The sequence below is a fragment of the Phalangium opilio genome, unplaced genomic scaffold, assembly GCF_054372755.1.
Source record: "Phalangium opilio isolate 3A_F unplaced genomic scaffold, DU_Popi_V2 ptg000013l_1, whole genome shotgun sequence".
Taxonomy (NCBI): domain Eukaryota; kingdom Metazoa; phylum Arthropoda; class Arachnida; order Opiliones; family Phalangiidae; genus Phalangium; species Phalangium opilio.
The window spans coordinates 12341418-12357019 of NW_028324148.1; the positions used below are offsets into that span (position 1 = coordinate 12341418).

At 39.2% G+C, this 15602-nt stretch overlaps 2 protein-coding genes across 2 annotated transcripts; one reads left to right on the plus strand and one right to left on the minus strand.

Annotated features, from left to right (window-relative positions):
- The first annotated feature begins 180 nt into the window (after positions 1-180).
- Socs16D (Suppressor of Cytokine Signaling at 16D) lies at positions 181-5249 on the plus strand. Its single transcript, XM_089864579.1, has 4 exons — positions 181-2657; positions 2713-2881; positions 2946-3144; positions 4546-5249. Exons 1-4 carry the CDS (start codon positions 714-716, stop codon positions 4760-4762), a joined length of 2529 nt encoding a protein of 842 aa, XP_089720705.1. The 5' UTR covers positions 181-713; the 3' UTR covers positions 4763-5249.
- Positions 5250-6858: 1609 nt separating this feature from the next.
- nop5 (nop5 ribonucleoprotein) lies at positions 6859-15117 on the minus strand. Its single transcript, XM_089864585.1, has 12 exons — positions 14869-15117; positions 14515-14591; positions 14390-14442; positions 13091-13215; positions 12817-13018; positions 11474-11754; positions 9395-9521; positions 9039-9202; positions 8839-8973; positions 7404-7465; positions 7076-7338; positions 6859-6979 (listed from the first exon to the last, which is right to left on the minus strand). Exons 1-12 carry the CDS (start codon positions 14911-14913, stop codon positions 6921-6923), a joined length of 1593 nt encoding a protein of 530 aa, XP_089720711.1. The 5' UTR covers positions 14914-15117; the 3' UTR covers positions 6859-6920.
- Between the last annotated feature and the right edge of the window lie 485 nt (positions 15118-15602).

The window sequence follows — 15602 nt, forward strand, 5'->3', positions numbered from 1 at the left end:
TAAATTCCTCTTAGCCACCAGCACCATGTAAACCTTTAACGTTGTTTTCCAGCTCTGCCATCTAAATCCCAGCAGCCTGCAATCGTCAAGCGCGTGATCGAGTGGGCTACATTCCTGAAGACAAGGCTTGCTAGTCCATTTTGACCATTGATGAATATTCTGAATCATAGCCTATTTTATAGTTTATGGAGTATTATTTATCTACGATAAGTAAATTACGGATTTTATGCAATAAGTCGATTTTTTAGCGAAATTATATTACTTGAATTATACACTATGTGTAAAAATCCAATTTATTCTGATTTTCATTCTTCTAATGTTTAACATTTAATTTTTTAAACGCTTTTCTTAAATCATGGAAAAGCCAGATTAAGAAGTGGACTCATTACCAAGGCTTAAAAGTTCTACTTGAACTTCCGCCTTTCCCGTACTGTAAATAATAATATTTAATTATTATACTAATGATTCGGGAAAATACAAATTGATGAATTCGATTAATTTTAATTTTCTTACGGATTATATTCCTTTCGTGTTCTATGTTCATAATATTAGTTTAGTCTGATCAAGCTGTTAGTTAAAAGTCTGTTTTCCGAATTGCGAAGATTGAACGTTCCTATTACGTTACCACGAAGTAATGTTTCGAACAGAGCCAATGGTTTTAGACTCATTTAGATTAATTGCTGTAAAAATTATTGGTACATTGTACGTGAAACATGAGATGTAAATGTAGCGTCGATAGGTTAGTGAGTGGTAAATGGCCTTATCACTGTGTCGAGCCTTACGTGTCTGCGCAAGCAAAAGGTGATAATATTGCTATGGCAGAAGATAAACCGTGTGATGTCGAATTCAGTCTCAGGACTGGAAACAACAAAGATTTGAACGACCTATCGGAAAACAAGGTCAAAAATACCGCTATAACCAAGTTTACTACTGACCAAGAAGCTCTTCAAAATCCTCAGTGGTTTAACGGAGATATCGGACCTATAGGTCTAGAAATGGATGAACCATCTAGACCGGGTAGTCCGTGCAGTTTAACGCGCGATGATGGAAACTGCCGCTCATTAGACTGTGACAAATCAAAAAATTCAACAGACTGTGGTGTAAATAATAGTAAACGTAGTAAAGACTCCAAAATAGAACATCAAAATTGTAATACTGAAATCCCGTCCATTTTCCTACATAACGCTAATAGTAGCTCCGAAGAAATTACCCAGTACCCAAACCTTGAAACCGTAGCAAATGTAACTAAGGAGGAGAATATTTCTAGTACAACTGAAGATTATTTAAGCGATGACTGCACTTCAAGTTCGTACTACGTTCCATCGGCTGCCTCAGTAGCGCTAAGTGACTGTGAGGTTTTAAAATCACCGGGTCCACCAACTAGACCTCCACGTATGGCTCGACTACGCAGAGATAAAACTCAAAGCGAAGCTGACGCTAATCTTAGTGTCAATTCTGACGTTTCTTACAAATCATTGCGGTCTCATAGTGATCCTTCAGCTCATTTCACAACAGTTGTAAAACCCAGAGCTCTTCGGCCCAGTTGTGGTGCCATTAATGTTTCAGAGGCAGAATCAAGTTCTGAACGAAATTCGGGAAGGCAAAATGTTTTACAAGAAGTTCAGCCTGAACACTCTTCCGCCTTTAGAGAGCACTCTGGAAATGGAAGATCGGATGTTCGATCCAGACCACTTTTGTGTAGCAAATCATTGGATATATCCACACCGAGCTCCGAAGAACCAGTTTTTCTAACAAATGGGCCCATTGAGCCACCGTCTCAGTTCAGAAGCGAAAGTTTGAACAATGTCGCTTCAAGAAGTTGGGCCAAAAGCATGAATGATGTTGTTGAAAGTAAAGCGACAAACACCCCGCAAGGAGATGATATCGATGGTGCAATTGCTTTTCATCGCATGGCAAACTCGAGTCAGTCTACTTCGAAGCTTTGCGACGATAAAACCATAACGAGTCAGCCGAACGGACACGTTAGTCGAGTCAGAAGCTGGGACGATTCAGCAGCCGCTGCGGATCAAAACGGTGAACCTATTCACATGACTTTAGAGGAGGTGAAAGCAAACACTTCAAGGTTCAGTGACGAAGGCAAGGATTTGGATCAGTCTAGTCCCGAAGAAGACCTTAAGAAATCGCCTTGCAGACAATTTTTTAGGGTTTATTTTAGACCACGAAAATCCAAGAAATGTGGATCGACTAAGAGAAAAGATAGTCTGGGAACAAATGAACAACATTATCATCGTCACAGTTTCCCTATTAATATGAAGGCAGCAATATCGAGTTTGTTTGGACTGAAACGAAATTCACCCAAAAAGAAACATTGCTCCAACAACAAAATGGAAGCGTGCGCCTCTTCGGAAACAAGTACTAAAACTGCGGGGGAAGCTTTGAGCCAGTCCACTTCCGAAGTAGGCGAGGGTGATCCCACTGACAAACCTAGTCCCAATACGAGCCCTTTCACAAACAGAGCATTGCCACCGCTACCCGTTGACGAGAATGGTTCTCTTCATGAACCAACTGTTTGTGTCAGGGATGACGACGATTCAAGTTCCTTAAGCGCTCTCTCCACACTATCTGATAATTATATCAGCACTCATAGCAGAACGCGAAGCATGGACTACGCCGCGAGTATAGAGAAAGTCAAGGATGTATGTACGACACGGTTCTTCGATGGAAATGTATACTTATATTAGATTCTTTCAGTGTGGCTGGTATTGGGGACCAATCAGTGGAGAGACTGCTGAAAAACTACTCTCAAGTGAACCAGATGGGGCTTTCGTGGTTCGAGACAGCTCAGACGAACATTACATATTCAGTCTAACGTTTAAACTGAATGGTTGGGTTAGACACGTTCGCATCGAACATGACCATGGTAAATTATACACATATCCTCTTGAAAACAACATATCTTATGCGTAAGTTGTAATTTTTTTTAGGCAACTTTAGTTTCGGATGTCAACAAAAGTTTCGAAGCAACACTATAGTAGATTTCATAGAAAACGCTGTTGAGCATTCTAGAAGTGGCAGGTATCTATTTTTCTTGCATCGAAGGCCTGTACTGGGTCCTATGAGGGTACAATTACTACATCCTGTATCGAGATTTAAGCAAGTGCAATCCCTTCAACACATGTGCAGGTAAGATAATGTCCTACTTTGATTGGTTCCTTAAGAGTAGCCAGAAATGTTTGGGGCGCAGTGTTACCAGACATTTGCCCGAGGGGGTAGACACTTGAGAACTCAGGTGTATTATATGTCTTGAACTCAATGTACTGTCAAAACTGAATTGTGAGTTTCGAAGGCTTTGAACTTAATGCACTGTCAAAGCTGAATTGTGAGTTCCACCACAGCCCACTCGATCACGCAAGTTTCACACGCTATAGAAGCCCGTTCAAAGAATTCAAAACCCATGTATTTTCGAGAATCGAGAGGGTGTAGTGGAAAAGCTAGTAAAATCATGAACGAGTCTCGATTTTTGAGACAAAAAGCACTGAAATGTTAGGGGGAATTGTCGAGTTGATGAACAAACTTTTATAGGAAAGTGAAAAATCTAAGCTCTAGCTTCCTGATTTTTTTACTATTTGTAAATTAAAGTACACTAAAAATTTAGAAAATATTTTGAAAGGCTTAGGACTGATAGTTATTTTTCTAAAAATTATCAAACTTTCAGTTTGTGGGTTTTTCAACTCTGGATGACTTCTAGCCATTTTAAAACGCGCTGGGCACATTATTCAAATAAATAATTTTTCCCCCAATACTTGTAGTACTTGGTTTTCACATATTTGACAATAAGTTTTAACGACTAGTTAATTGTAATAATAAATAAAATATAAGCCCTTAAATACAGTATTTTGATGAAGAACATTATCGGCGGGATTGTTTGGGCCTAGTGTTTAATTTTTAACTGAAAAACTATTCACGCTTGAAACTTCAAAATTTGTAGGACTTAAGAAAACGTTACTACGCACCTCTCCTTAAAATTTCACAACATTTGATCGACAAAAAGCGAAATTACGCCCATTTTACCCCAAAAAACGGCATTTTCCCATAGACATAATGCTAATTCTTAGACTGCTTTGACGAACGTTATCGGTTGGGCCTAGTGTTTATTTTTTAACTGAAAAACAATTCACGCTTGAAACTTCAAAATTTGTAGGCCTTTAGAAAACGTTACTACGCACCTCTCCTTAAATTTTCACGACATTTGATCCACAAAAAGCGAAATTACGCCCATTTTACTCCAAAAAACGGCATTTTCCCCATAGACATAATGCTAATTCTTAGACTCGTTTGACCAAGGAGTACTAATCGGTCATATTCTTGACTTTTGGCTGTTTGAAGGGGCTTCCATAGCGCGTGCAACGTGCGTGATCGAGTGGGCTGTGGTTCCACAAAGGCTTTGAACTCAATGCACTGTCAAAGCTGAACTCTACACAGAGATCCAGAGCGTCTACCCCCTCGCATTTGCCTTAGGATGCGGAACCATTTTGCGTTCTTGTCGTTTGCTTAAAATCTCGCGGCTGTCATTTGTCATTTCAGATTTGTTATCCTAAAGTCTGTTCGAAGAGATCTGATTGATTCTTTACCATTACCAAGAACACTTAGAGATTATCTAAACACGCCACATTACTATTCCGAGGAGTTGTCACACTTATCTACTTTGGCTACGGCAGCCTTAACGGCTTCGTCAAATAACGCAGCCGCAGCTCCTTTGGCAGTTTCTAGTCTAAACAATGTCGGAACTGAGCCATCTTGAAAACCAACCGCTGTTATATGAATTACAATTACAAAAAAAGGGCTTGTTAGTTTTGTTCTGGAATCCATTTTGTCAATCTGTTGCCCCCGTCAAAACGATGTATTTAATTATTTGTCGATAGTTAAAATACAAGGAGTTAACCACTTTTGTAATGATCAAGTGGTGAACCCCTCGTGAATAAACTAGTTGATTGAATATTTTGGAATGACAATCTTACTACCGATGTCTTGAAATGTCTTGGTAGATAAAGGCAAGTAAATCCCGGTAGATTGAATGAGAATGGTTGGTACGCGTGATTCATTATTATATCGATGATCAGTGTTGCTAGTATTAAACATTTTTCGCAATTTTTCTTTAGAATGATAAAATATATTTTTACGCGCGCTTTGAGTGTAATATAAATTTATATAACGACAAAAGCCACTATTTACGTGTAATCTTAAAGATGTACAAGTTTTAGAGAAAATAAATAATTCATATGCGTTTACATATTGCCCCCGGTTTAACATCAAGAGGAATTATTGGAACTACGAAATCTGAAGTTGAACTGCTGCTATGCGAGTACTTCTTTAAATCAATTCAAGTACTCAGGGTTCGTACGGAACCTGGATAACCTGGATAAGTCAGGGATATGAAAAATAGGGCAGAAAATCAGGGATAAGTCAGGGATTTGAAACATTTTCCTAAAAAGTCAGGGATATGTCAGGGATTTTGGTGGCATATCAAACCAATGCTAAATATGAGCCAGGTGTGATGAAGTTGCTCTGGTAAACACCTTAAAATGGTCAGGGATATAGGCAACATTTGGTCAGGGATAACCTGGAAAAGTCAGGGATTTTCAATGTAAAAATATCGTAAGAACCCTGATACTTCATTTTACCGGGTTCATACAACTTTTGGAAAACAAATTTCTCTGAGTTTTCCTGGTTTTTCCCCATATACTTCTCTGAGTTTTCCAGGTTTTTCCCGTATAGGGAGCATCCTATGGAGCAAATATTAACGAAGGAGGGGGGGGGGCAAATAGGACTATTACATACTCAAAGGACATCCCCATATCTCTAGTAGAACTAGAGCTATGAGCCTCCAAAGTTTAGTGTAATGTTAATCCTATGTTTATGATCATTTTGTTTAATTACTCGGCCACTGTTTGATGCAAATTTCCCTGAGGTTTTTGTCAACTATTTCCCTGATTTTTCCAGGTTTGTATGAATTTTAGTAGTCGTGATTATCGACATTTATATTCAGGAGATTTAAGATTGAAGAAAGTGTCGGCTGTGGTTTAAATGCCACTACATACTCCAATGGTTAAGGGCCCCCTAAGCTTAGCAAAGACTAGTAATACTAGTATGGATAAGTGATGCGTGTGAGGAGATGGTTTGCACGCTATAGGAATAGGCAATTCCCTATCAATGACCGAAGCTTATTCGATAGACACTCTGTTCCAGCTTCGGTTGTCAGCATGTGCTAAGCTAGGTCTCAATACTTTGTGCGTGCTGAGAGCCGAAGCTGGAACAGAGTATATATATAGAATAATCTTTAAGTAGTAGCAGAAGTATATAATACTTCTCTTCGAGAGAAGTGTACAAGCACAAAACTGGGTAAGTGTAACGTCACTCTTCCCAACATCGGATCATTTAGAGCAAGGTTACTAAACCGAATCACATACACGATAAATAGTTCCCTCATCATTACTCTATTAGCGTTTAAATATTTGGCAAGACGCATGCGCTTGTGCATTTTTGTCCCACGTCAAGACAATCAAGGTTTGTGGGATGATTGCTGGGGATTTAGTGCCAAACAACTATAGAATTCACCTTACGGTGCGATGCCTATTTGTAGTCTGATGAGCGGGGAAAGCAAACTAAAAGGGTGAGCCTCCGAAGAATGACGTTACATAACTAAAGCATTAAGAGGATACAGAGTGTCATCCTTCTCCTATTATCCCCTTCTGGTAGTAGTAAATAGGCTAAGACCAAAATAGTTGTTATTCAACTTAATCCCAAATACTCGACAAGGAAATGTTTTGTTTCTCGCCCAGCCCTAATAATAATTCTAAAGGGTTTAGGCTTTAATATTGAAAAACAGAACCAAATCTATTAGAATTAAAAATATTGAATTTAATAGCTGAATACATTTCAATGCGATTTGTTGTAAGACTTCAATCACTTTCAACTTTATCCTTCTTTTTCTTCTTCTTCTTTTTCTTTTCACTCCCAACTGGAAAAAGAAGCGTCAAAACAATAAAATAAACATTCTTTCCTCGGAGGAATTTTGTGTACAACGCCATCTACAATGTCTAAAGGTGACACTAACCTGACGCTTCAGCTTGGGCCACCTCCTCTTCGACAGGTACTTCTGTTTCACCTGATTCAGATTGCTTGCGTTTTTTCTTCTTTTTCTTCTCGGATGTACCGGGTTTTGGTTCCTCTTCGGCTTCTGGTACTTCCTCCTTGACCGGCTCCGCTTTGATCTTTTTAGGTTTGGTTTCAACCGCTTCATCTTCATCCATATCAAATTTTCGTTTCTTCGAAGAAGGTATAGTAGAATCGCCAGCGGCGGAATATTCAAAGACTTGACTGTAAAAACATTAACAGAATGTAATACATTCTTCATACCCAATGAAATTATGTATAAAATTTACCTTTTCGATTCATATTTCTCCCATTTGGCCTTTCCTTTTCCAGTACCGCTAACTCTACGAGTCTAAAATGAAACATTTTGATAATTGTCAAAATGTTGCTATACACAAACAGGAACCTAACTAAGGCTTAAGGGCTAAATTGAAGAATACCACCTGCTCTTCCAAACTTAATAAATCATATACCAAATGAAAGCTTACGCCTTCCTCTATTCATTGCACACCATTATAGTGAGCGCAAACAATAATTAACATTGAAAAACTAATTATATATATAGCAGTGCCAAAGGCTTTGCTGGGACTCGCTGTGATGATACACGCAGCGGCGCCGCACTTAACCAAACCAAACCTAACCTAATGTAACGTGTAAATTGTCTAATATAGAGTAATGTCAGTTCTACTAGGCAAACGTCATACCATAGAGTAGTGTCGGTAGAGGGGGGAGTAGACTGTGTATCCCTCCCTCTAGGCGCGCTTTTGTAAGAGGGGATACTGTACGCGCCTGGTAGGGGGGATGACACTTAGCTAAGAGATAGAAGGGTATGACGTTTGCATACGTAGAACTGACATCTAGCTCTAGCTCAGTGTCATCCCCCTACCAGGCGCGTACAGTATCCCCTCTTACAAAAGCGCGCCTAGAGGGAGGGATAAACAGTCTACTCCCCTCTCTACCGACACTACTCTATACTATCAAAGTATTAGTGTTTTCCATTTGGGTCGCCCGAGAGCACTCCGTATTTTGTTACGTCATCGCTCTAACTCAGAGGACCGGATCTAGATGCTCCCAATGAAAGACAAATTTTTTTTCGGAGTGCTCCAGGAGCGCTCGGATCCCCCCAATAGAAAACACTATGAGAAACTACTAGTAGGAAAAAATTAGGGAGAGACTACTAGTCATAATTCTAGGAGAGCGATAGCTCTCTTAGATAAGACTTCATACTGCTCTTAATGTATCAGGAGGGTTTTTTGTTTGGATGTAACTTTTTTTGTATTGTTTCAACTGTTTTGAAAATATTCCACAGAACTACAATTCGGGCCCTCAATATGTGGTTAAAATTTCAAAAAGATCCACCCATTAGTTTATTTTATAAAAAATAAAGTTGCTAAGGGTGGTTTTCATTTCAATAAAATTAGTCAGTGTTTTTGGTGAAAACGTTCAAATTTTCCCATAGAAATAACATGGGAGTTTTTCCTCCATTGTACCCATTTTGTCGCAACCGTTTTGAAATGAAATATTAGTTTGTTACGTTTGGGAACGGTTTTATATCAAAATATAAACCTTTTTCTAGGACCATTTTTAAGGTTTTTGAGAAAAGTGCTAAATTTCATGTTTTTTAATCATGCTTTGACTTATACTATAAAGTCCCTATGAGATAGCAATTTGGATTGATGGGGCAAGGAACATAGTGTTTTTATGAAATTTTTGAATAATACTTACACCACCTTCTTCAAGGAATTTCATCCTCGCTTCTAACTTAGCTCGGTGCTCTATTCCAAGTTCGTTATTAGTTTCTTCCCCTAATGCGTCAACTCGACAAGCGAGTGAAGCTTTGGCAGCTAACATTCTAGAAACCTAAACATCGTTACATCATTAGTAAACTTATACCCGTGTCCCCACATTAGATGAAGGTATCTTACTTTTCCCTTAAGTTTAGCGCTGGATTGCCCAACCAACGCAGCATGGTAAATTAAACCGTACTTTGGCGTGTCATGTTTGGCTTTCAAAGCTCTGAAAAGGGCTTTCTCGGCACCGAGAATTTGAACGGTTGAAGCTGGATGTTTCGCTAAATTTATGAGTGATCCTAAAAAGAGTGTAAAATCATCGTAAGTTGGGGGCAGTTTTCATAACTGTTTGTAAGGATCTGCGTAAATCATTTGAGCCTCAGAGGTAGTGACGAAAAGTAAATTCCTCATTAAATCAGCTACTACTTTGTTTGTGCATCACAGGCTCAAGAATATTGCAGTTCAGTTTTTTCTATTTGAAAAAATCTTACCAGCGTGAGAAATTAGTCGAGCTCCAACGAGTTCTCCGACCAATATTGTTAGATTTGGAGCAACGGCCATCATTCTGTTTTTCAGATATTCACTCAATTGATTTCTATACTTGCTCATTTCCAGAATCTAATGAACAAGAATAGTAATTATGAGTGATCATACGTTGTCTAACTTCGAAAGAAATCATTATTTTCATATGAATAAATAAATAGAAGCCTCAGAGGTAGTGACGAAACATGATAGTTCATCAGGATATCAGAAAATATCAGTTATGCATCATTGGGCAATAACATTACGGAAGGGTGTCATGTCATATCTATGAGGGCCTACCGGCCATGAAGAATATTCTAAGGGAGCTACCATGACTAGTTAAAACTTTGTTCCGTAAGTTTAACACTATACATAGTTCCCATGCTAGGAGGATCCATACTATTTTCAACAGGAGGCCTGGCTTTAGCCGCACCTAGTGAGTCAGGCCTCCTTGAGTAACACCCGAAGCCTGGCCTCCCTGTGTAACACCCGAAGCCTGGCCTCCCTGTGTAACACCCGAAGCCTGGCCTCCCTGTGTAACACCCGAAGCCTGGCCTCCCTGTGTAACACCCGAAGCCTGGCCTCCCTGTGTAACACCCGAAGCCTGGCCTCCCTGTGTAACACCCGAAGCCTGGCCTCCCTGTGTAACACCCGAAGCCTGGCCTCCCTGTGTAACACCCGAAGCCTGGCCTCCCTGTGTAACACCCGAAGCCTGGCCTCCCTGTGTAACACCCGAAGCCTGGCCTCCCTGTGTAACACCCGAAGCCTGGCCTCCCTGTGTAACACCCGAAGCCTGGCCTCCCTGTGTAAATGGTATGAATCCTCCTAGTCTGTTAACTATGTATAGTTATGGAGGGCGTAAAACGCGACACGCTCTATGAAGAAAACCCCAGTGTGACAGATTGTGACACCGTTATGAGGTCTGGGACCCACTAAACCTGCACACTGTATGCCTTTTTGTTGTTGACATAACATTGGAGGAATAAGCTTGACTGGAGGCGAAAAGAGGGTGTAACATCCTCGGCAGCATAAGTTACCACTATGCTTTAGTTTACTTGGGCCTAAGATTGCAGCGCCATCTATCGCATAGCCACATAGTGTGCGAACATAAAAAACCCACTATTTTGTCCACTAGATGCCACCCTAGGAGTAGGTCCACGCTAACGCCAATTACGCTGTGTTTTAAATAGCCAACCATGGGTGCAATACCCCTTTGTAATGGGTATAGGCTTTTGACCTATTTTCAAGTTGGTTGCCCCAAGAAATAACTAAACTAAAGGCTCTTTCAGACGATCCAACTTTTTGACTCAGCTCGATGGGTCAAAAAGTTGTATCAACTTGCCCAACTTTTGAAGGGAAAAGTGAAATAAATCCTTCCTATTCATACGACTAAACTTTTACCGCCAAATGGCTCCTTTTAAGCGCCACCTATCTTGGCACTTAGGAAATAACCCGCGAAAAGGGCATTTTTTGTAATTCATTTTGATGGGCTAGAGAAATGAACTTAAAAAGTTGAGTCAGCAAAAATTGGATCACTGATCCAATTTTTCCTAGCCAACTTTTTTGGTGACTCAACTCATCCAGCTTCAATTCACACGATCCAACTAGTTGATTCAACTCGAGTTGACTCATCAAGCTGAGTCAAAAAGTTGGATCGTCTGAAAGAGCCTTAACTCATAAGCTCCTCAATTTTCACATTCCCATACATTTAAAGCAAGTCTTGGCTGTAGTTTATTTTAAACTAATAGGTTTAGGCCCCGCTTAGCTTAGCAAAGTCTAGCTTTAGCTCAGCCCGCGTGGACGAGTTCTGATTGGTTCCTGCCTTTGGCAATGGGGTCAGTAGAAAATTAGACAGCAAGTTAGGGGCACTACAGGACCTAATATTGGATTGAAACTATCAAAGCCTTTTGGTAGTCGAATTTAAACAAATCTATTCCTTCAAATAGAAAGGTAATACTAGTCTAAACTAGTTACTATGGAGTTTTTTGGAATCAAAAATTGACAACACAAAAAACACCATCAAATTTTGAAACATTAGTATAACTGACCTCTGAACACAAGTAAAGAATATTCTGCATATCATCTTCGGAAATTTCAGTTCCCATGGAAATTTCGGCCAATTCTTTTAATTTCGCTTCATCATCGGGTTGTAGCAATTCAGAAAAGTCTAATTCCGCCGCGTTGGTTCTCATTTTCATTAGTTTAATGACCGATATGTATAAATGGTTGTCTGGAATTAATTTCGAGAGCTCCGGGAAATGCCATCCATACCATTCTTTGCACCTCATTATGTAGTTGTTTAATTCTTTGTCTAAGTCGTCTAACAAAGCTGAAAAGTGAATTATGAAACTATAATTAACTAAAATGGAAATTACGTAATTTTAAGGGTTTTTAAGTATGTTTTCAAATTCCCGACATTTTAGTGACCCTTTTATGTCCTATTTTCAAATTCTCGACATTTTAGTGACCCTTTTATGTCCTATTTTCAAATTCTCGACATTTTAGTGACCCTTTTATGTCCTATTTTCAAGTTCCTTGACTTCCCAAAGACCTAGACCTATTCTCAATTTCCCTGACATTACAATGACCTTCAAGTCCTATTTTCAAAATCCCTTACATTTCAAAGACCCATTTTCAAATTCTCAGACTTTTCAATAACTTTTCTCAAATTCGCGGACTTTTAAATAACTTTTCTCAAATTCGCGGACTTTTAAATAACTTTTCTCAAATTCGCGGACTTTTCAATAACTTTTCTCAAATTCGCGGACTTTTCAATAACTTTTCTCAAATTCGCGGACTTTTAAATAACTTTTCTCAAATTCGCGGACTTTTCAATAACTTTTCTCAAATTCGCGGACTTTTCAATAACTTTTCTCAAATTCGCGGACTTTTCAATAACTTTTCTCAAATTCGCGGACTTTTCAATAACTTTTCTCAAATTCGCGGACTTTTCAATAACTTTTCTCAAATTCGCGTACTTTTCAATAACTTTTCTCAAATTCGCGTACTTTTCAATAACTTTCCTCAAATTCGCGGACTTTTCAATAACTTTCCTCAAATCCACGGACTTTTCAATAACTTTTCTCAAATCCACGGACTTTTCAATAACTTTTCTCAAATCCACGGACTTTTCAATAACTTTTCTCAAATTACCCGACTTTTCAATAACTTTTCCCAAAGGTCCCGACCATTGTCAAAGTACCTGACTATCCAATGACTATTCTCAAATTTTCTAACAAAACAGATTCATGCCTCAGTGGTAGTGACGAAAATTGAACAATTCAATCAGTTATCATGTTCTTTCAAATACATCACAGGCAAGGCATTAGACCCACGCTAACAATGGTTGCAAAACAGGCCATACCAATGCCTTATTGCAAATTATACTTACAAACTGCTTGTATAATCATGGTATCAATTTTATCAGGACTGAACTTCAACTTATATCGTGAAAGACCATGAGCGAGACCCAAAGCCATGGCGGTCATTTCTTTCTTGGGTAAACTGGAGATAAGGTTTTCCATTTGACTTCGAATACATCTCATAAGTTCATGAATAGATGAGTTTGACACGCAACTAAGACCAAGTTTTTCCTGAAAATATCAATGAAAACATTAATTACTCTTGAAGAATTAATTACAGAAATTGCCGCCTTAATTACTTACTTTTAACACATTCCCAAGTTTAGCATCTGCAACTGCGAGGGAATCATGCGCCTCTTTGGCAATCAATTTCTTCAACACTTTACGGAAACTTTTAGTTACTTTCCCTTCAATCAATGCAGCGGAAGCTAGAATTGATTTAATAAAAATTATTTTCTCATATATTTTAGACTTCACAAATAGGGAGAGGCTAAAGGGGCGTGGTTTAAGATAACTCCTCCTCTTTTAGCCAAAGTGGAGGCAATTTTTACAGGGGCGTGGTTTAAGATAACTCCTCCCATTTTAGCCAAAGTGGAGGCAAACTTTACAGGGGCGTGGTTTAAGATAACTCCTCCCCTTTTAGCCAAAGTGGAGGCAAACTTTACAGGGGAGTGGTTTAAGATAATTCCTCCCCTACAGGCCAAAGTGGTGGCAAACTTTACAGGGGCGTGGTTTAAGATAACTCCTCCCCTTCAGGCCAATGTGGAGGCAAACTTTACAGGGGCGTGGTTTTAAGATAACTTCTCCCCTACAGGCCAAAGTGGAGGCAAACTACAGGGGCATGGTTTAAGATAACTCCTCCCCTACAGGCCAAAGTGGAGGCAAACTTTACAGGGGCGAGGTTTAAGATAATTCCTCCCCTACAGGCCAAAGTGGTGGCAAACTTTACAGGGGCGTGGTTTAAGATAACTCCTCCGCTACAGGCCAAAGTGGTGACAAACTTCACAGGGGCGTGGTTTTAAGATAACTCCTCCCTACAGGCCAAAGTGGAGGCAAACTTTACAGGGGCATGGTTAAAGATAACTCCTCTCCTACAGGCCAAAGTGGAGGCAAACTTTACAGCGGCGTGGTTTAAGATAACTCCTCTCTTACAGGCCAAAGTGGAGGCAAACTTTACAGGGGCGTGGTTTAAGATAACTCCTCCCCTTCAGGCCAATGTGGAGGCAAACTTTACAGGGGCGTGGTTTTAAGATAACTTCTCCCCTACAGGCCAAAGTGGAGGCAAACTACAGGGGCATGGTTTAAGATAACTCCTCCCCTACAGGCCAAAGTGGAGGCAAACTTTACAGGGGCGTGGTTTAAGATAACTCCTCCCCTACAGGCCAAAGTGGTGGCAAACTTTACAGGGGCGTGGTTTAAGATAACTCCTCCCCTACAGGCCAAAGTGGTGACAAACTTTACAGGGGCGTGGTTTAAGATAACTCCTCCCCTACAGGCCAAAGTGGTGGCAAACTACAGGGGCATGGTTTAAGATAACTCCTCCCCTACAGGCCAAAGTGGTGGCAAAATTTACAGGCCAATGTCTAAAAAACATATTCTTACCAGATACAGCTTCTTGCATATCCTTGAACTTTTCAAAATGCTTCAATTTTACTCTATAAAACAAAACATTTTTTTTTCAAATTAACTTACTTGATCTTTGGAAGCACTGCTGTGTTAGAACTTACACTTTGCTAGCACCTTCTGGGGTTTCAAAATCTTTGAACAAATTTTCAGTTTCTTGCAATTTGCTCTCATCTAACAGCTAAAACATGAAACCAAAAAGGTAGTTTAAATTATGGTTCACAAAAAAAAGATTTGATTTATTTATGGATAAAATAGTTTATAATTTAGGATAAGGGAGAATTACAGTATGAACAAGTTAAAATATTCATGGGTCAATGATTTCAAAGACGATCTACATAAACTTATACTTTTTTTAAAAAGATTGACCCTTAAAAGTTGCAACGGGGGTTAGATTTCCGTCCCTGATCATTAAATAATACTGAGAATATAAAGATTAATAATTAACAATAATTTACCTTAAAAACTGCATATCCTGCTGGAGACTCAAAAAGCACCAACATTTTGACTATCTGCTGAGCTTTGTAAATTTATTAAATAAAATGCTTTTGAGCAAGCCCGGCTGCCCTTAAATTCTCACTTAATTACGTTAATTATGATAGAAGTATAGTTTTTGTATTCAGAGATAGTTTGTTAAAACATGACTACCACGTTTGCGGCGAACTTACCGCTACAATCGTCAACCACGTGTGCTGCTAAGCCTATTTTTAAGATATCTGTGGTTGGATAGTCAAGGTAGCACTCTTTCTATAGTCTTTGCTTTTTATGGTGCCATGGTGCAGCTAAACCCCAAAGGAGCAATAACCACTATAGTGTAAAATAATTTCTCTTATCGTGATTGGACTTATTGTTGTTAATTAATTTGGTATTTTGAGATGTTCCATGATTGAGTTGGAACTAATTAGCAGATTATACCTCCACAGAGTCCCATTCCCGAGACTTCTCGGCCAGTCTTCAGTCTTCACCCATTTGGGTTTTTCCGAAAAACACTGGAAAAAAATTCAGGGCCAGAAATAAGCACAGGACATTGTACATTGTCCAATAAAATTTAAAAATGTCCCATAATTTTTTTAAAAACTAAGTGGGTTACTGGACAGCGACACTATATTTGTACACTCCAGTCACAATGTCCTATAAATTTTCCAGTCAAACAGGGGGGTTACTGGACACATGTCCTATAATAATCTTTTCT